A 22586-nucleotide genomic window follows, 5' to 3' on the forward strand; every position below is an offset into this window, starting at 1 on the left:
GAGTTTCCACTTTCCTGGTACTCCAGGGCCTCCAAAAATGTGATGGGTAGTCAGGAAATTAGAAGCGTAATTTAAGCCTCTAGAATTCCTTGGGCCTCTCTATGTAGTTAGGCTATGAAAAGGCTAAAACATGTGGTAACCCTATATACAAGAGGAGTAGCAGATTGTTTTTTTGGGGGGAATTCTAAGTATACCTATGTTAGAAATATATTATTAATTGACAACTCTGTGTATCTGTGTAAACAAATATATTTAAATTTTATTCTTTCTTCATTTTCTAAAAACTTGTGGCAAAAATTACATCTTTAACTGCTTCCCGCCCGCCAGCCATCAAATTATGGCTGGGCGCCACGGCTCTTGTTCTGGGTGGACGTCATATAACGGCCTCCCAAAACGAGCGCTCTTGCTCGCTTGAGGGGGTGCGCATCGCAGCGATCAGTGGTGCAGTGTGTCAGTCTGACACACCGCTACACCGATCTTGGTAAAGAGCCTCTGACGGAGACTCTTTACCACGTGATCAGCCATGTGCAATCATGGCTGATCACAATGTAAACAGGAAGAGCCATTGATCGGCTTTTCCAAACTCGCGTCTGACAGATGTGAATAGAGGAGAGCCGATCGGCTTCCCTCCTGATGGGGGGGTCTGTGCTGATTGTTTATCAGTGCAGCCCCCCCTCGGATGCCCACCCAGGACCACCAAGATGCCACCGGGACAACCAGGAATGGCCACCAAACTGGAACATCAGGTATGCCACCCTAGACCACCAGGGAAATGCCAATCAGTGCCCAGTCAGCTGCCAATCAGTGCCCATCCCCAATGCCTGCCAGTGCCAATGCCATTAGTGATGCCTAAAAATGCCATCTATCAGTGCCGCATATCAGTACCCATCAGTGCCATGTATCAGTGCTCATCAGTGCTGCCTATCAGTGCCCAGCAGTGCCGCCTATCAGTGTCACCCATAAGTACCCATCAGTGCAGCCTTCCAGCGCCCATCAGTGTCGCCTATCGGTGCCCATCAGTGCCCACCAGTGCCACCCATGAGTGCCCATCAGTGCCGCCTATCAATGCCTATCATTGTTGCATATCAGTGCTGCATATCAGTGCCACCTACCAGTGCTCATCAGTGCTGCCTTATTGGTGCCACCTCATCGGTGCCTTTCAGTGCTGCCCTATCAGTGTCCATCAAAACGTACACAATTTTATGACAGAAACAAAAGACACTTTAAAAAAAAAAAAAATTTTAGGTCTTTTTTTATTTGTTTAGCAAAAAATAAAAAACACAGAGGTGATCAAATACCACCAAAAGAAAGCTTTATTTGTGGGAACAAAATGCTAAAAATTCTGTTTGGCTACAGCGTAGCATGACCGTGCAATTGTCATTTAAACATTTTTTAAATGTAGTAATTTTGTGTGTGTTTCAGGAAATTAGACGCATAATTTATTGAAAACACAATGGTTCTCCTTGGATTTTGGGCCAATACATCATACTTGAGAGGTGTAATGTGAAATTTGTTTTGGGGTGTATTTGTAAGTGTGCCTATGCTATGTGAAAAAATACATTTTGTTCAATTTCTTTATTTTCCAAAAAATCGTTGCAAAAAAATGCAACTTCAAAAAACTTACCATCCCTCTAACTAAGTACCTTGGACTATCTACTTTAAAAAAAAGGGTCATTTGGGGGGGGGGGGGGTATTTGTACTGGCGTTTTGGGGCCTCAAGAAATGAGATAGGTAGTCAGCACACAAAGATTGTTCAATTTTCAAATGATATGTACATCATAGTTTGTAGACAGTATACACTAAATAATGTATACTGGATTTGGGTTATTTTTACCAAAAAATATAGCAGAATACATTTTGGCCTAACTTTATGAGAAACTGTTTTTCTTTTTTTTTAAATGTATTTTTTACCTTACAGTGGGTATAGAAAAGAATCACCTCCCTTTTAAATAATGACCTTTTGTTTTTTACAGCCTGAAATAAAAACACACAGTTCATCAGTTGATAGTGCAAATGATAAAATCCAAGTGAAAGATATAACACCAAAATGTCATAATAATAAAAAAAAATTAAAAAAAAATTAAAAACAGAATCACTGATTTGGAAAAATTATCATCCTCTTGTGTCAGTACTTTATTGAACCACCTTTTGCTTTAACTACAGCCTTTAGTCTGTTGGGATATGTCTCTACTAACTTTGCACATCTAGACTTTGCAGTATTTCCCCACTCTTCTTTGCAGCACTGCTCAAGTTCAGTTAAATTTGATGTGGACCGTTTGTGCACTGCAGTCATTCCACAGATTTCCAATGGGGTTTAAGTCTGGGCTCTGACTAGGCCATGGAAGGACATTCCCCTTTTTCTCATTCAACCACTGCGTGGTAATTTTTGGTGTGTGCTTTGGGTCATTGTCATGTTGGAAGGAAATTCTTCTTCCCATTGACAATTTTCTGGCAGAGGGCAGCAGATATCCCTCAAGAATTTGATGGTATTTTCTCCATCCATTTTTCCTTTTTTATCCTGCTCCAGTCCCTGCTGCAGAGAAACACTCCCATAACAGTATATTACCACCTTCGTGTTTTACTGTCGAAATGGTGTTATTTGGATGGTGAGCTGTATTGGATTTCTGCCAGACATACCATTTGGCATTGAAGCCAAATAATTGAATTTAAGTCTCATCTGACTATAACACCTTTTTGCATGTGGCCTCAGAATCTTCAAGGTGCACTTTGGCAAAGCCCAGTCTTGACTGCATGTGGTCTTTCTTGAGGAGTGGCTTTTTTCTTGCAACTCTCCCACACAAGACACATTTGTGGAGAATTTTTGATATTGTTGTCACATGCACACAATGACCTCTCTTTGTCATAAATTCCTGCAACTGCTTCAGAGCTGCAGGCCTCTTGCTGTATGTAGTTTTTGACAAGTCCTTGATTAAAAAGCAAAAAAAAATAAGTTTACAAAGCCTGGCAGAATTTATGATTTCTTGGCCATTTTTCAGAGAATATGAATGATAACACAAACACTTTTCTTTCACTCATGGTTAGTGTTTGGGTGAAGCCATTTATTATCAATCAACTGGGTTTACTGTTTTTAAATCGTAATGACAACAGAAACTACCCAAATGACCCTGGTGATTTTTTCCTGATAACATGCACTCAAGTTGACACAAAGGGGTTTGAATGGCTATTAAAGGTAACCATCCTCACCTGTTATCTGTTTGCTTGTAATAAGTGTGTGTGTGTGTGTGTATAAAAGGTCAGTGTGTTTCTGGACTGCTGGCAGACCCTTGCATCCTTCATCCAGTGCTGCACTGACATTTCTGGATTCTGAGTTAAAAACAAAAGAATTGTCAAAGGATCTGTGGGAAAAGGTAGTTGAACTGTATAAAACAGGAAAGGGATATAAAAAGATATCCAAGGAATTGAGAATGCCAATCAGCAGTGTTCAAACTCTAATCAAGAAGTGGAAAATAAGGGGTTCTGTTGAAACCAAACCATGGTCAGGTAGATCAACTAAAATTTCAGCCACAACTGCCAGGAAAATTGTTTGAGATGCAAAGAAAAACCCACAAATAACTTCAGGTGAAATACAGGACTCTCTGAAAATGTGGTGTGGCTGTTTCAAGATGCACAATAAGGAGGCACTTGAAGCAAGATGGGCTGCATGGCCGAATCGCCAGAAGAAAGCCATTACTACGCAAATGCCACAAAGTATCCAGCTTACAATACGCCAAACAGCACACAGACAAGCCTTAAACCTTCTGGCACAAAGTAATTTAGAGTGATGAGACCAAAATTTTGATTTTAGTTGCAACCATAAACGCTACATTTAGAGACGAGTCAACAAAGCCTATGATGAAAGGTAAGGAGGTGGATCTCTGATGTTTTGGGTATGTGTGAGCTACAAAGGCACCGGAAATTTGGTCAAAATTGTTGGCAAGATGAATGCAGTATATTATCAAAAAATACTGGAGGAACATTTGCATTCATCAGCCAGGAAGCTGTGCATGGGATGTAATTGGACATTCTAATATGACAATGATCCAAAACACAAGGCCAAGTCGACATGTCATTGGCTTCAGCAGAATAAAGTGAAGGTTCTGGAGTGGCCATCTCAGTCTCCAGACGTCAATATCATTGAGACACTCTGGGGAGATCTCAAATGTACAGTTCATGCAAAACAGCCCAACATTTTTTTGCCAAGAGGAATGGGCATCTGTACTATCTGAAACGATAAAGAGCCTCGTTCACAAATACCATAGAAGACTTCAAGCTGTCATTGATGTTAAAGGGGGCAATACACGGTATTAAGAACTGGGGTATTTAAACTTTTGATCAGGGTCATTTGGGTAGTTTCTGTTGACATGATTTAAAAAGAGTAAACACAGTTGACTGATAATAAATGGCTTCAGCCAAACACTAACCATGAGTGAAAGAAACATTTTTGTGTTATCATTCATATTCTCAGAACAATGGCCAAGAAATCATAAATTCTGCCAGGGTATGTAAACTTATGAGCACAACTGTATCATCAATCACGATGCCCGCCACCCCAACCCGAGAAAAAAAAAAGCTCTGCTCCCGACAAAGACTCCCGTAGTCTGACAGCTCCCCCATCTGACAGTACTTAAATGACCATGTGGCACTGTCCCTTGTGACATCACCGTTTGGGAGCATGCTGCATCAGTGACCTCACAAGGGGGCTTAGTTATTTAAGAACTGTCAGACAGCCGGAGCCTTCGTCAGGAGTGGAACTTTATTTTTTTCTTGGGTCGGCAGTGGCATCATGACTGACGATAGAGCTATAACGGGGGACTTTAAAATTTTTTTTTAATAAAGGACTTGTCAAAAACTGCCTCCTGTCCTTTTTTACACCTTAGTCATTCACATAGCGAATATGGCGGGATCTGGGGGTGCTTTGGGGGGCAGGTAGAGCTCTTGCCTCAAAGCATCCCCCTCATTAAGGGCATGTGGCCCGATATGGTTCTGATGTTATATTACCGCATGTTTTCACTACTAAAATACCGCATGACTTCATAAAATAACTAAGCTGGTCTTTTAGTAGCGTTTTTAAGTGAATGCCAAAAAAACTTTTGAAAAAACGCTGTGCAGTATCGTATCACATACTCAAATGCTGTAAGATACTGCTTTGTGAATGGAGCCCACAGTGCTTCTAGGCATTATTAAAGCTTTTGACATTTTTTTTGTATCCATCTCCTGACTTGTGCATGTCCAACTTTATCCTGGATATCTTTTGACAGTGTCTTGCCAGCCATAGTTGACTGTTTGCTTCAGTTGCACTGAAGTTGCACAGTTGCAGAAACTGAAATGGTCCAGGAAATCTCTTTTCATGCTGAGCTAATTAAAATTACCACAGCTGATCACAGTTGCAAGTCAAATGGCTTTGTGTGCCATTGAGAAGGTGATTAGCTACAACTCATTGATTTCACAAGTCATTTTTAGGAGGGGGTGATCCTTTTTCCAACTCAGTGATTCTGTTTTTGAATTTTTTCTGACGTGTTGGTGTTATATCTTTTACATGGATGTTATAAGTTGCACTAAGTAAATACAGCTGGATAAAACAAAAACGGTGTCTGCCTTCATTTTAGGCTGGAAAGCAACAAAATGTAATTTTGTTTCTATACCCACTTGTATATAGCAAATAATAATAATTAAAAAAATGGTGATTAATTACCACCAAAAGAAAACACTTTCTTTCTCACAAAAATGATATAAAACTGAAAACTGAAAAATGACCTGGGCAGGAAGGGTGTGAAACAGTCCTGTCTTGAAGTGGTTAATTTCATTCAGATTTGAAAAGGGGCTTTTTAGGTAGTTTTGGCTGCAACACCCGATTAAGCTAAGACCTTCAACTACATACGAATTGGTCAGTGCTAAAAACTATTTAATAGTATAGTTTGCTTATTTTTTTACAACATTACATTATCTTAAAATTTAAAAACATGGTAGAAATTGGCTAACTTTAGGACAGTTTGTGAACAGTTGAATAAGCAGCGAATTGAAAGAGACAAATGGGTTTTATCTTGAAATAAACATTAGAGTGTATTATCTGAGGCCTAGCTGTGCTAGATAGGATGCATCAAGGTCTGTCCGGTGCCCCAGCAATGTTCCATAGACTGATGAAGAAGACAGTAGGGGACATGAACCTAATCAAAGTGTTGGTGTGTCTAGACGATATCATTGTCTTCGGCAAAACTCTCAAAGAACATGAAGAGCGTCCGGAGAAGGTTCTGAGGAGACTCCATGACGAGGGATTGAAGCTGTCCCTGGAAAAATGTCAATTTTACCAGCCTTCAATTAATTACCTCGGCCATGTTTTCTCCGCTGAAGGAATAGCTACTGACCCTCAGAAGCTGGAAGCTGTCACCTCTTGGCCAACGCCTACCAATGTAATTGAGCTTAGGTCATTCCTGGGATTTTGCTCATACTACAGGAGGATTTGTTGAGGGATTTGCTAGAATAGCCCCCCTCTTTATGAGTTACTGAAAAATTAGGATGAGAATGATGACCCAGACCTAGCGAAGCTGATCAAACAACATGGAGGGCCCAGAAAGCCTCGGAGTCAATCCAAGAACAGTGGACTGAACAGTGGACTTACCCGTGTGAGCAAGCCTTTCGGAGGCTGAAGTGGATTCTAACAACTGCACCTGTTCTGGCCTATGCCAATCCAGCCAAGCCATATGAGCTGCATGTTGATGCCAGTCGAGATGGGCTGAGATTGATACCTGCGGCCTGTTGCTTATGTAAGTCGAGGTCTTGCACCTGCTGAGAAAAACGAAACTACTCACAAGTTAGAATTCTTGGCTCTGAAGTGCGCAGTGGTGGACACGTTGAAAGACTACTTGTATGGTGCAGACTTCGTGGTCAAAACTGGCAGCAACCCACTCATGTACATACTCACCACATCAAAACCAGATGCCACCGGGCACAGGTGGTTGGCCATCTTATCAGGTTCCATTTCAGCCTAAAATACCACCTAGGAATTGGGAACAGATACGCTGATGCCCTGTAGAGGAGACCCTATGACTTGGGGATTTCCTCTGAAGAGTGGACTCAACTGACTCCAGAAGGTATACAAGCCTTGTGTCAGAGAGCGGAACATCAGACCAGAGGAACAACTGGGGCAGAAGCCACTGGAGTCTCAGTGGCAGGTATCCCCAAATACTACTGTGATTTGTCCCAGATCAGGGATAACGGCCTACCTAAGCTTTCAGATAGGGACTTAGGGACAATCATGGCCACTTAGGGCCTGAGAGGCCATTCAAACTGGTCCGAGACCGGTTCTATTGGCCATGTATGCGGGCTGAAGTTGAGGGATATTGTCACTCCTGCATAGGATGTATACAGAGGAAGACTTTACCCCACAGATAAGCCCCAATGGGCCATCTTCAAAGTCAAGGACCACTGGAATTGGTGTGTATTGATTTTCTGTGTTTGAAGCCTGACTCGAGTGAACAGGGAAATGCTCTGTTGGTGATCAACCACTTCACCCAGTATGCCCAGGCATTCTCAACTAAGGATCAGCAAGCATCTACTGTGTCCAAAATTTTGGTAGAGAAGTTCTTTGTCCACTACGGCCTACCTCAGCGTATTCACTCTGACCAGGGGAGAGACTTTGAGAGTAGACCCATTAAAAGACTGTTAGACCTGTTAGGTGTTCAGCAGTACCACTCCATACCACCCTCAAGCTGATCCCCAGCCAGAATGCTTTAATCGCTCCCTCCTGGATATGGTTGGGACTCTTACGACTGAAAAGTAACAGCATTGGAGCAGGCACATTGCAGCTATTGTACACGCCTATTAGGGGTGCACCGAATGGGTTTTTTGGTGCCGAAACTGATATCGAAAATAAAAAATACACTAGGCCGAAAACCGAAACAGCACCGATACTGAAAATGGCTTTTTATATATTAAACAAAAAAATTATTTATATAAAAATGTGTTATATTCATTATATTATTCATATTCAACTGAATCATTAAGTTTATGAATAAAAGAATAGTACAATCCAGTAATGTAAATAAGTACTTTAATAAAAAGCAACCCAAATAAATTGGACAGTGTACACAGAAGATAAAATCAAATAAAATACAAAATTATAATAATTTAAAGTAACTACAGCATATCCTGCAGTGCAGACTGCAGTCAGTGCACATTGACCCAACAAAATAAAACAAAAAAAAAAAAAGCATAAAAAAATAATAAATAAATAATATAAAAATAAAATGGCTAAGACTAAGCCTAAGAAGAAGACTTTATTAATTTTCAACTTAAATCAGAACTAGTAATTCAGTTCTCTCTCCCTAAGGTGTCAGCGACTGCATGAGCGATAAAAATGTATGTATGTAGCTGCCGGTTACATACATAGTCATACAGTAGACCACACTGTGTTCCAGCCCCAATGCAATAAAATATAATATATCATTATTAAATATATATTATATTTATTGGGTACTGTCATGTTTAAAAAATCATGTGCTTGCTCTCATATCAGTGTGTACTGTATAACTAACTATACTGAAAAGACAAAGTGACATTTATAGTATACTACAGAATAGTTCCAAAAATAAATAGCATGCATTCCATTTCAGATCAGTTCAATTATATCAAATATAATTTTTTCTACAAGTCAGATGTACTGCACTGCCGACAGACAGACATTTTTTAAATACTATACTGCATGGCAAGAGTGGCTTGTTTAACAAAGGCCAAGTAGTAAGTAATACATGTTGTTTGACTGCTATAGACAGAAAGATCATTCATTTCAATTTCAGTAGTACAGTAAATTAAATAATACTAGTTGGATTGTTTCTGTCAGTTTAAGTAAGGCAAAAGGCAATGCATTGCTCACTGGCGAATAGTAGTAAGGGTAGCCATCCAGGAGGGACAGTTCCCACTCTTGTACTTGAGTATGCTATGTGCAGCCCTCTATGAAGCCGTCTCTCGGGTCCCAGCAGCGTCTCTCATGTCCCAGCAGCTTCTCTAGTGTCCCAGCAGCGCCTCTCGGGTCACAGCAGCTTCTCACAAGCACGAGGAGCGTCCGCGGGGAAGGTGTCAGTGCCTCAGCAGGGAACGTGCTTACGAGTGCGGCATCTTAACCACGAGGAACGTGCAAGCCACATACAGAATGGGTGACGTCACTCGAAGGTTCTCTCACCGCTACTGCTCATGCGCGGGGAAGGTGTCAGTGCCTCAGCAGGGAACGTGCTTACGAGTGCGGCATCTTAACCACGAGGAACATGCAAGCAACCTACAGAATGGGTGACGTCACTCGAAGGTCCTCCCACCGCTACTGCTCATGCGCGATTTTTGGCGCCATTACCGACAAGAATTGTCTTTTGGAAAAATGCCGAAAAGGCCATTTTCAGCCGATATGATTCAGAGGCCGAAATTTTGGTTCATCTCTAATGTCTATAATAGCACTGATAACGAGGCCACGGGCTAGTCACCATATAGGCTGATGTTTGCTAGGGAAGCTCAACTGCTGGTTGGACTTTGGTGCATTTGGCACATCTTGAGATCATACCTCAATGGTCTCACACAGAGTATATGTGGTCCTCCTGAGGAAGAGTCTGAAGACAGCATATGAGAAAGCCAAGGCTGTCTCAGACACCCGTGGCCAGTGAAAGAAGCAAAACTTTGACCTAAAGGTGAGAGTATATGATTTACAGCCTGGTGACAGAGTGTTTCTAAGGAACTTGGGCATCCCTGGGAAACACAAAATGGCTGATCTGTGGAGCAAGCAGTTGCCAGGATTGCCAGTATACCAGATTCACCCAGAAGGAAGCACAAGCCCACTAAAGACCTGGTCCCGGAATCATCTGCTACCTTTATCAGAAGCAGTTCGTATACCTCATCAACCAAATCAACAGCCTACTCAAACCATCTCTCAGGAATCACCTCCAGTAAGCAGGTCTCAATCCTTGCAACCAAACATGCAGAAGACAGTGAAGATGAAGAAATGTGCATGGATTGACTGTGGCAGTCTACGCTAGCAGAGACTGCCACTCCCCTTTCTCCCAGAGAAGCAGATGTGGGAACCCCTAGGCCTAAGGCTGTGGAGTTCATCCCACAGAGACAACCCTTGGCAAGCCAAAGAGACTTTCTGAGTTACCCAACTGTAGCGGTCATAGAAGCTCCTCAACCTTCTGCAGCATCAGAGGAAGAGGCTACTATACCCAAAACGCCTGAGCCCAAAGAGCAAAGAGGAGAGCAAACAATTCGCCCACCAAAAAGACTGACATACGATATTTTAGGGAAAGGTTCTGAAGAAGCGATCCTCACATCTCAGAGAATGCACAGCCTGCCGACCACCCCCCCCCCCACTACAGATTTAGTGTGGGGTGACTCCAGCTCACCCCCTGGCACATCTAGGTGGGCCATCCCAATATCAGTGGCTTGTGGGCAGAAAAACCTTCCCTCTTATGACAAATGGTGGGAGGATCCTCTGCCAGATTCATACATGCAGGCAAATTGTTTGTTTTGTTACAGTACATGTACTAACCTGTTTTTGCCTCCCATTTTATTTCGAAAGCATGTAACAGGTTGTGGACATTATTGTTGATAGACACTGTCCTTCCTTTGGGGACCAAAGGTTCTTTGGTGGGTGGAGTATGTAGCAGGCATGTTGTAATGCAATTTCTCCTTTTGGCCACAAGATGGAGACAGAGAGATGCTGACTGGTCCTGCCAGAAAACTAAGAGTGAGAGAGTGAACCCTGGGGAAAAGGGGAGGCTCAGGAAGTGCTGAGGGGAGAGAAGAACGAGAAGTACTGAGGTAAAAGAGAGAGAGAGAGTGCTGACAGGAGCCAGAGGAGAGAGATTGCTTAAAAGAGAGGGAGATACCAATGCTCTAAGTCATTTGCTGGGACACAGTGACATGTAAAAGCGAGGAGAGGAGGAGTGTGGGAGGGGAAGGAACTGAGGTGCCAGAGTGAGAAGAGAGACACATGCTGATACCAGGGACTGTGTGCCCCAACAGAGGAGGAGGGATATCCTGAAGCCTGGTAAAAAGAGTCTGTAAGGAGAATAAGGAGAGCGGTCTGAGAAGAGAGAGGGAGAGAGAGAGAGTGTGATGAGGGGACAGGTTTGAGGAAAACTGCTGAGACTGAGGAGACTGAGAGAGACAGACTCTAGCAGAATCAGAGAGTGAGAAAGCCAAGATTTTCTGGAGACTGCCAGGAGAGAGTTGCCTGGAGACGAAGGAGTGAGGACTCCTGAGGGGAGCCAGGAGCAGAGATGGTCGTGGTCCACTACTATTTAGTCCAGGGACCCTACTCAGCAGCCCAGCACCACTCAGCTCAGTAGATATGACTCACGCCTTTCAGGCGAGTTTCGCTACCAGTCATCTTGATTGGCCATCAGTAAGAGATCCAGTGCCTTACAACATCCCTAGGAGCATCAAGAGCCTGAACCAGCACCTGGGACTATTGTTGTGTCATCGCACCAAGGACTGGTGAGCGGATGTAAACCCAACATCCTTCTTGACACCATACTGACACTGCATGACAGATACCAATTTCCCTTTTTAGTGTCACGGGATGCTTGTTTGGAACTGCCATCTCTAGTAGTTTGCCCTTTTAAATCTCTACCTAACAGAACATGCTAGAGGATTACTGCTCCATGCAAGCTTGTTTAAACCTTCTCTTAACGCAAGCGCCCTACCGTTTGCTAGCAGAAAACACTAGCATTCTTCACCTCAGGACCTGCAACATTACAGAACTGTGCTTACTGTACTTGTGTAACCCTTTTATTTTCAGTGTGTGTTGGCCTCTTAAAGGTGTTTGCGGCCCAGAAGGAGCTGAGAAGTTGACAAGTCTTCTCTCCTCCTTCTCAGCACCTGTGCTAAGAACATATACTGTAGATTACTGCCCTTTCTATAGCTGCAGTTAAATATTGAAAGTTGTCTTTTCTAATGTATTAATTATTTGTAGCAAGGTTTAACAGTGTTGTAAGTTTCCATATGCTTTAAACCGTGCTAATATGTTGAACTTGTTTATCACTACCAGGTGTGTGTCTATTTTTATGTGATAATCCACAGCCAGGATAATGGTATTTACCACACGTGTCCTTAAATGTGTTTGCAGTAATTTTATTTAACCAGGTGTGTCAGAGGGGCTGAGGTCAATCTTGGAGTTGAGCCGGAGATCAGAAAATTCAAATTCACCAAGCGGCTCCTTCGGGGGTGGCGCTACATAAGGATAACCTATTTTTCATTATTACATTTTTTTTATATTATGTATTATTAATTATTTATTACTTAACAATAATTATTATAAATTATTACACCAGCTATGGCAATATGAATAAATATGTGATACTTTGGTGCAAACTACCATAATTATCGGCATATAACACACACTTTTCCCTCCTCAAAATAGGGGCAAATCATGGGTGCATGAATACGTCGATACCTGGCTACCTTGGAGTGGAAGGAGGGGGTGAGCGCCACCAGATTACACAGAACTGGGATCTCCTGTATACTCGGTGCTCGCAGTAACTCACAGTCCCCCCCTCCTGGCAAGGCTCCTGTCACATGTCCATTGGACTGGTGTTCTGTCTATCATAGGAGCCAGGCCAGGAGGCGGGACTGTAAGTGACTGCAAGCGCAGAGGACACAGAAGATCCTGGCTCTATGTAATCCAGCACTAGTGGGGCTGCATTGATGGGCAAATGCAAGGCTGCAGATGGGCACTAAGCAGACTGCAAAGATGGGCACTGAGCAGGCTGCATTAATGGACAATGGTGAGGCTGCAGATGGGCACTGAGCAGGCTGCATTAATGGGCACTGGTGAGGCTGCAGATGGGCACTGAGCAGGCTGCATTAATGGGCAATGGTGAGGCTGCAGATGGGCACCAAGCAGGCTGTATTGATGGGCAAAGGCAAGGCTGCAGATGGGCACTGATCAGACTGCAATGATGGGCACTGACCCTTATTTTGCTTTAAAGTTCTTTATTTAAAATGTACGTTTTTTTTCCTGAAACTTCCCTCTTCAAATGAAAGTGCATGTTATACGCGTGTGCGTGCCTTACGCTGATAAATATGGCAGAAGCATGCAGTAAGGTGCTGCAAACAAAGGGCAGAATTGCTTATGTCAGCAACAAGTTTATGCTGTGGATACTAAAATAATAAAAAAAAAATCCCAACCAAATTTTTTAAATTTAGCAGGAAATAAAAATATGTATACTGTAACTGTGAAATAAACTAAACTAAAAAAAACCCAAATAAATCAAAATAGAAGACTGCAGCTGCATTTGTTGCTGACACTCAAAAAATGTAATCCTAAAAAAAGGACTGTCTCTGAAGTGAGTACACAAAAATCCCACCACACTGCAATCCACAATAATAATGACAAAATGGCTGCTGGGAACCCACCTTTTCATAGTGAAAGGCTGATCCATAGCAAAACCCCCATATTTGGACCTTTTAAGCCAGTTGATCAAGTAGTTCAAAGACCAGACAGTGCATTATAGTTGCAAAGAATTTGATCTGGTGAATTTCCAAATTTTTTCACAGGGTCCATAGATTTTGAAACAAACTGGATCTCCTGTGAACCTGAACCTTATCTCTTATTCCGACATTACACACTGAAAAGTTTAATAATGTGTTTCTATTTCTGCTCATGCTAAAAGAGTGTGATCTGGTCTTTGGTTAACAATCCCTCAAGAGTCCACAGGAGGCATCATAAAAAAAGCAGGGAGTAAAGAGTTTGTTAAGAGTAGCATTATATTAAATATTAAAAAATGAACACATAAAATAGCACGGCTGCATTTACTGATTAGGGCACAGGAATATTAAGTGATGCTATCTGCACATCAGTTGGGTGGTTTGAACAGCTTTGATGGTTGTTTAACTTTGTGTCCTGCGGCTGTATGGTGTTGGTGATAATGACACGCATGCCCTACAGTGGACAATGAATATGGATCAGTGTCCTGTGATTTCATACTTAAGGTTTTGCTGGTCAAAAAAATGTTTATATAATTATATTTTGATGGTGAAATATGTAACTTTCATTATCCTTCCATTATCTGAAACTGCTATAATCAAAAGTCCATTACATTCCTTCCTTTTACTCGAAATGCCCGATGTAGTCACGGCAACAGCAAGCAGTGGGGATCAAAACAGAGTCATAAATGTGAATATTGTCTTTTCTTAATGTTTTGCTTTTTTGACATATCCGACTAAAGTAGGCTGCTGGGTATAAATCACATAATATCTATAAAGTAAAACAACTGTAGAATAAAATGTACTTTTGACTTGGATAATAAGTGTGCACAGTGGCATATCAGTAGACACTTTTGGCTGATTTACTAAAGGAGTAAAACATGCTCACTTTGAAAAGTGAATTTTCACTTAGCTTATTAAATAAGATGAAAGTGTGCTGACTTCTATCATTCAATCATGTGGAAGCAAAAATCATTTGTTTTACATTTCTCTTGCACATGATTTTGTATTCTTTGCCAAGTAAATTTTTACCGCATTCACAAAGTTAAACTAATATTACTTTGCAAAGTTATAGAAAGTACACAAGGGGAACTGCTGGGTTCATCAGGAAACTTTGGTAAGCGACCTCTTCCTTCAAAAAAGAGTGTATTTTCATTGGGCAGGGAGGTTGTTGCTCCACAGTGGGGGCTGGTACCTCTGCATTCTTACTGGTGAAACCAGTGTCCCCATAAACATTTAGAGGATGATCACTGGGCAACAGATTAAGTAGCTTCCAGTTCCCACACATGGACCAAGGACAGATGGTGGCAGATATCTTCAAGATAGGCCCACAATCTCAAAGCCCATTACATTGCAGAGAGCTAGGTTCCTGCACAAACTCATCTATATTCTGGTGTCAAGCAAGCTTTGGTGGCCAGGTAACACTGGTACTAGACCACAAATCACTTACAGGAGATACGCAAATGAGAGTTTCCTGTATCTGCTGCAGCCACAAAGCTGGGTGTGAGGAACCGTAATTAAGACAGAGAGTTCAGCTGCTTTCACACTCTCCATGTAGTGCAGTGCTTACATTCTCCTCTCTCAGTAGAACCTCTTCCACAGGCTATATGGGACAAAAGCCATGGATGAGGTTCACTCCAAAAGCTCTTCTAGCCAAAAACAGGGGCAAAAGGTCTCAATGCAATAACCTCTTCATTTACTGATCAAAGAGACGAACACAAGTAAACGCACAAAAAGGGTATAAACACTTTTGGAAATGTCTCTCCATCACATTAAAGCAACAATTTAACAAGTGAAACCCAATATCGGATGGAAAGTCCAATTCAGACAAGCTGTTGCAATGTGCAATGCCCTTCTAGCCCCACGTTGGGTGCCAAAACATAGTGCTACTGTGAAGGTGAAGCATGCAGACATTACAGATGTCCCACACTCACTTACTTGATGATAAATGTCCTAGACATATTTCTTTCATGGTGAAGTTCTTGCCCTCAGGTTGATTAAAATGGTGGGAACTTTTGCTTTGTTTTTTGAAACTTTATTGCACGTGTGCATAAAGAGTAGGGAAGAAGGGTAAAGGAGACACAGAATGCCTGTTAGTTTACTCTAAGAACCAGTCTCAGGTCTTCCTGCTTATATTTGTAGATTTCTGGGCCCCATTCTCATTGAGCTACTTCGGCTGGACACTGAATCTTTAGGCTGGCTCCTTTACTTCACATGATCTAGTGGTATCTTAGACTTGTAGATCAGAGCAGGATAGCTTTGGGGAGGTTCCGGTGTTGCTCTTCTACTCAAAGGTCTTTCACCACCTCTGTGTGGGGGACTTCTACAGTCTGCTTCCTTGAGGTGTGTACAATATCTTAGCAGCCAGTATCTTCAGAGAGGTCTCATGGGAGGGGGCATCCCCTCAACACTCCACACCATGAGGATGCAAAGCCTAAAAGCAAGATTGGCAACAAAGCCATGTGCCAGGAAGTGCCTCAGACCAGACTAAAGGTATCTGGAAAAGGTAAGTATTGAATAAATAATATACACACATGCTCCTCAAGGAATGGTGGGGGTCCCCTAGAAGGAGCTTAAAGTTGGTTAAAAAGAAAACAATGAAATTAAAGTTCACCCCAAATTATTATAGTTTCTCTTAGTTTATGAAATTACATGTGAGGGTCAAGTAAAATGTTGGGAGTTCCTTTTTAGGGTATATATTAATGTTAGTGACACATTGTACCTTGAGGACAATTTAATAAGATATAGTTCAGACAGCCTGAAGCCTAATTTTCATGACTTTCTTATCTTGCACCAACTATTAAATTGATTCACCTTATTTAAGTAAAATCACAATTAATTTCCTTTGCCAATTAAAGCGGAGGTTCACACAATTTTTTTTTCGAAACCCTCCCCCCCTCCCGCGTCACATTTGGCAACTTTTGGGGGGAGGGGGTACAGATACCCACCCAAGACAGGTATTTGCACCCACTTCTGGGCATAGACTCCCATGTGAGTCTATGCCTCTTCCCCTCCCACCGCGCTGTCTGCTGGGACACACACGGGTCCCAGAGACAGCAGGGACCATTCTGATTGCGCAGCGCGACTCACGCATGGGCAGTAGGGAACCAGGAAGTGAAGCTGCAAGGCTTCATTTCCTGATTCCCTCACCGAAGATGGCGGCAGCAGCATCCGAGGACCGAGGGATGGTTCAGTCTCGAGTGCCGACATCGCTGGACCCTGGGACAGGTGAGTGTCCTTATTTTAAAAGTCAGCAGCTGCAGTATTTTGCGGGGCTCCCGCTTTAAAAGATAAAATCACCTTTGGAGCATGTTACACATTATCCAAGGCCACTCTCCCACCCCCTGAGTGTCCCTCTCCCTGTGATAGCAGGTGGGGGGTCCTCTCCTTATACCTGATGTCACATTTCAAAATCAGGGCAGCTGTGCAAGGCCTTGTTCACAAAGCTGTGTCATTCATTCACAGTAATCAGTGAATGAGAAAGCTACAAGTCATGTACATCTCAGTGAACTGCAAGGGCACAGATGAACGCACTCGTAGTTCATTCATGAGCCCTGCAACTTTTAAACTGACATCCCATATGGAAAGGCAATTGGAAAGCCATATGATTTGTCTGCAGAAGCCTGATATTACACCCATGATCCACCGATTGTGGATGCCATGCTTTGCAGGCTCCATGGGAAAGAAAATAAGTGCAACATTCTTTTTTTTCCCAAAGGTGAATTTAGCCTTTAACATTGAAATATATATATAAAGATGTAAATGGGAAAAAATGTAGGTGTGGCGCTGTTCTGGGGTACAAATTTTCATACCACTGTGTAACAATCTGTGTGTCCCTATATTATACTCCCAATACAATTAATGGAATAATAAGCATCAAAATTAAAATTGGGCAGACCATCTAGCATCTTTGTGTCACTTCCGGTTTCGGGCCGTGGAACACGAACCGTCCCAGTTTCCTGTTTTAAAGGCTGTATATGCATTGAAGCCATGTGAGTACGGTTTCATTCTATTTGTGAGAATAAATGTAATTTTAAACGTAATCACACTATGGAGGTGTTTCTTTCCTATATGTGGGTGATGCGGAGTGAGATTTAAAGGAGAAAAGCACACCTGACACCGTAAGCACGGAAAAATATAACAGATACTGCAGATACAGACCTGAAGATTGCTGCACAGTGGCAGATACTGTGAAAGCAAGATACCCCTGTCTGGGGTGAGTGGTTCAGGTGAGTGCAATACCTATAGGGGGTCTATAAGGATCATGGAGGCACGGATTTGAAGAGCACCTGTCACTTTCTTTTAGATTTATTTTTCATTTGGAATGATTAATGGATTGTTTATGATCACAGAAAAGTTATTTATTTTTTTACATGAATTTGATTTATATGTAAGGATCACCAAGGCATGGTTTTGAAGAACACTTTATTTTTGATCATTTGGGTTGAAGAATGGACTATATATGATCACAGAATATCTACTTATTTTTATATATGTGTATTACTAGCACTAATATACACCAGTGTATGCACTAGGCACGTGGCACTTTAAGCACGTTTATTCATTTTGATGCTTATTAATCCATTAATTGTGTTGGGAGTATAATATAGGGACACACAGATTGTCACACAATGGTATGCAAATATTGCACCCCAGAACAGCGCCACACCTACTTTTTTCTCATTTACACTTGCATTTACATTCCACTTAAGTGGTTTTACCAGTAGGGGCAGCAGTTCATTTTCAACTACATCTATTGCCATAAGCGTGGGACCACGCATATATTTTGCATATATATAAAGATGTGATCAACCAGTGAGGTCATGTGAGGTCCATATACTGGGTTTAAAGGTCGACGCTTGCTGTTTCTGTGCATGATTTTGTTTGATAAGAATTGTATGGTTTTGCCAATATTGACAAACATGACGTTTGAGTTAATAAGAACATGGTCTCGATGGTTACATCCATAACAAAAGATTGCCATGCACTTATCAGCCAGAAAATTTTCATATTTTCTAATTACATTTGCTAAACAGGTCCTTTGTATAGATAGTTTCCATCCAGCCACCAAACTTTTTTTCAAAATGACTAAACATATATTGTTAGCTGCAATTACACCTGCAGTATTGTATCCATAGGAAGCATTCTGTTTTGCTGCTTGTCTGCTGAGCATGAAATACTACCCACAGAACAGGAGGAGCTCATAGGCATCTTGGAGCAGAGGTTTCCTGAATTACTATCTCGAGAAGAACTTATTAGTAGCCTACAGGAGACAAGGCTGCATACGCAAGGTACATATTTACAAATAAACTACTGTTTTTTCTTTTAAATGTACACTACCATTGCATGCTGCCTTCCTAGCTTCCAAAGCTAAGTTGTAACAGGATGTAAATTTTGCTAGAGTTTACTTGACTATTTTTAGATCATCTTTACAACTTCTATCAAGGTTCAGTGCCAGGAAAAGGTCATTTAGAGGCCAGGGTGAACATACAAAATTGTGCCCCCCCCCCCTCAAGATGTATGAGCGTTATTTGTCAGCCAAAAGGAAAAATCAAGCACTAATCTGCATGCTTACCCCTAAACATAAATTCCCCCTCCTTCCAGTACAAATCTGCCTCCCTGCTGAAATGACCCTTTCCAGCACAAATATTTTCCCCCCATATGCCCCAGTACAAATCCCCCCCCTAAAATTGTCCCTCTCTTATCGCTAATCTTCTACTCCCAAATGTTATCTCTGAACACAATTCCTCTCCCCACCCCCACTCCAACCCCACTCCAAATCCCCCCAGCACAAATTGCCAAATTCCCCTCCCCCAATTCCCCATCCTAGCACAAATCTCTCACCCCAGAGTTAATTTTGTAGCACAAATACCCCCCCAATCATGCCTAATAGCACAAATCCCTCCTCCCCAAAAAAAATGTCCCCTCCTAGCACAAGTCCCCCCAAATCACCACTCCTAGCATGTCTCCCCAAATTTCCCCTCCTAGAACCATTCTTACCCCTGCTTCCCCCCAATTTCCTCCCTCCAACACAAATGCCCTCCCTCCCAATCTCCTTGTGGTGCACCCTCCACCTCACATGAGACCATCGTGCCCAGGGCAGCCACCTTTCCTGCCCAGCCTTGACAAGGTTCATCATGTTTTAGGTTGTAAAGATGAACAAATGGATCAAAGCAATCTACATCTAAAAGTTTCAATCTATTGTAAAAACTGTGAAAGTGTAGGCTTGGCTATTTTTGTAATCAACAAATGGCTGAAAGTGAAAAAAAATTGTCCAAATGTCACAAATGTCACGTATGTCTAAAAATGCAATAATGTGTCTTAAAATGTTCAAACATACTTGTTTCTTCATTTTGGTTCTTGGATTTAGATACACTTTAACACAGTGGTCATCAACTCCTGTCCTCAGGGCCCACTAACAGTCAGGTTTTATATATTACCTTGGGGACATGCAGACTAGAATACTGCAATCACTGAGCAGCAAATTATATCACCTGTGATGTATTTAAGTTATCTTGCAAACCTGGCCGGTTAGTGGGCCCTGAGGACAGGAATGATGACCACTGCTTTAACAGACACCTTGAGAAATAGACATAGTGAGCAATTAGGGAATATAACCCTGGTTACATTATTTCCGGTAATACCACAGTCTGTATTTTATGAATTACATCCAACTTTTCAATTCTATTTATTGTATACAGTGCAAATGTATAATTAGTTGCTTGACATGCATGGTTTTAAATTTTTTCACTTATTTTTTTACAATATTTAGCTTTAAGCACTTTCATCATTTTCTACAATTTATATACTAACTGTGCCTTTCATATTGAAGATAACAATTAAATAGCATTGCTTGATTGACTTAATAATGCAAACAAAAAAAAATACCCACACAAAAATAATTAGCAATTAAATGTTTTTGCTTTCTATTAAATAAAAAAATTACCACGCCAGCATATACTTGTATCCATTTGATTATTCTTTACTTCAAATACATAATTACCAGATATTGCTTTTATTTTTAAAGAAACATTTTATTAATTAAAAGGAACTCTATCACAATAAAAAATGCCAGTATATTAGGCTCTGATAGAAACAACCATTTTGTAACTCATGCTGGATACTTGTTCTGGGTCGATGGCTAAGTGGGGGTTATATACTGAAGGAATACTTTTTTTTCATTAAAGTGTATGTTAAGCTAAATATTTTTCTAGTTGGAGTAGGAAATATTAAGAACACTTGTCAGTTTTTTACTGCTATCCCATGCTCTGTTACAGAGATTGCCCCTCACTTCCTGGCCTGCTGACAATGGCTTCAACAGACAGGAAGTGAGGGAAAATCTGCAACAAGGATACAGAGAGAAATAAAAATCTGATGGGGTCACATCTGTCCCCTACCGTACTGCTGCTGAAACTTTCTCTTCACCTCTTGTCTGATGATAGGTATGTCAGCATGACAAGAAGTAGGGGGAAATCTTCCTAATAAAGCCCCAGGGAAAAAAGAAAAGCCTGACAGGGGTTATACCCATATAGGCTCACATGATTGGACACTGGCAAGGTTATTGTAAGGTGCGCCCCTCTAGTTTTGCTCGAGCTGGACTCTAGTGGTCAATGGAAAAACTCTCTGACCGGTCAGGTAGTCAAGACACCATACACAGTGTGTGGATGATCAAAAATACAAAAATGTATTCCGGCTTCACAGAATAATATGCAATAAATAAAAAAGGGCTCGTATAGGGGGAAGGCCCCATGAACAACCAATCACATTCAAGCATTATGGTAATACAATATACAATTAATATTAACCTAAGGTATTCATGGTAATTCTGCCTAGAGACAGACTCAACGTCACAATGTTTGACCTTATCACCTTGGCTTGAGGCCAATGTTCTCAACACACAATATATGTTCTTAATGTCCAGCAACTAACCGCAGACGCATCCTGCTTCACACTTCGCCTTAGCACGTCTGGTAATTTTAGCACAAGCTTAGCAAGAGATGAAAACATTTTCTAAAACATTATCTTCTAAAACAGACCTAAGGAGTAACTCTACCTTCCCTTACAATATCTAAAGAGTAACTCTACATTTCCTTACAGTTATGAGGACTTACCTCTCTGGGACACCTCACCTATAACACTACCACATTACGTGAGTCCACAGTTTTTTGCTAGTCCTTGTAAGTGATGAACGTCTTCTCCTTCCTGGAGAAACCAGCTTCACTAGTTTATTATTTTTTCTTTTTATAATGTATCTTCCTCTTCTTCAGTCAACCCTTACTGTCTAATGCCTATGCAAAAGCAGCACATCCAGATTGGTGCAACCTCGGTGAAACCTTGAGAGCCATACTCAGACCTCATGCTGTGGGGGTGGTCTGTAATGTTGCTTTGGGCACTGGATCCTGAATCGGGCCCTCACCTTGGCACTTAGTTGAGTTAGGTGCAGATTGCTATACAGATCCAGGTCTGTGATCTATGGCTATGAATCCCAGTCCCTGAAGACCCCTTTGGGGGGTATGCCAACTGTGATGGGTGAAGGCTGGACTTAATATACAGTCCAGGGTTATGAACAAGTAGGGCAGGGTCACCGTGTATCTCTGACTGTTATCGTGTAAAATGCGGCTTTGCATGTTTTCACTTCACTGTGTAGACCTTTCAAACTTTGCATTAAATTTCAACCACTTAGAACTCAAGCTCATTGAGGACCAGGTGTTACATCACACCACTGGTTGCACACTTTAATGCCACTTCCACCTAGAGCCTTTATAAAGGTACTCAAGCACTTCCTCCCTCCCATTTGCCTCATGAATTCTTTTCAGGATGGTCTATACCTGTGTTATTGTGTACTCCTTCCGCACGTAGTTATCCTGTCTTCCATATTCTACACATGAGTACCCCACAGAGAAATATTCCCATTTGTAGTGGTGGTGGAAAACAGGGGAAAGGGAACTAGTTTTAAACAACAGGTTAACATTTGGTCTGCTGAAGACAGTCCCTTGCACCAGAGCAGGACCCAGTTTTAACATCGGTTTCAGCATCCGATTCTAAATCTATTTCAGGCATGCAACAAGTGAGCTGTCTACTTGACAAAAGCAACATTTTGTGCATCTACTGTATTTCACAATTAC

At 41.7% G+C, this 22586-nt stretch overlaps 1 protein-coding gene across 4 annotated transcripts in view; it reads left to right on the top strand.

Moving 5' to 3' along the window:
• Positions 1-22586, top strand: part of PRUNE2 (prune homolog 2 with BCH domain) — a 483266-nt gene that overhangs the window by 135048 nt on the left and 325632 nt on the right. For all 4 annotated transcript variants that reach the window (XM_077474900.1, XM_077474897.1, XM_077474898.1 and 1 more), the window contains exon 5: positions 18600-18752. In XM_077474900.1, coding sequence (XP_077331026.1) covers positions 18600-18752 — 153 coding nt within the window. The remainder of the gene's footprint in view (positions 1-18599; positions 18753-22586) is intronic.

The sequence above is a fragment of the Lithobates pipiens genome, unplaced genomic scaffold (assembly GCF_037356315.1).
Source record: "Lithobates pipiens isolate NorthernLeopardFrog02 unplaced genomic scaffold, aLitPip1_a1.2 Scaffold_13, whole genome shotgun sequence".
Lineage (NCBI taxonomy): Eukaryota > Metazoa > Chordata > Amphibia > Anura > Ranidae > Lithobates > Lithobates pipiens.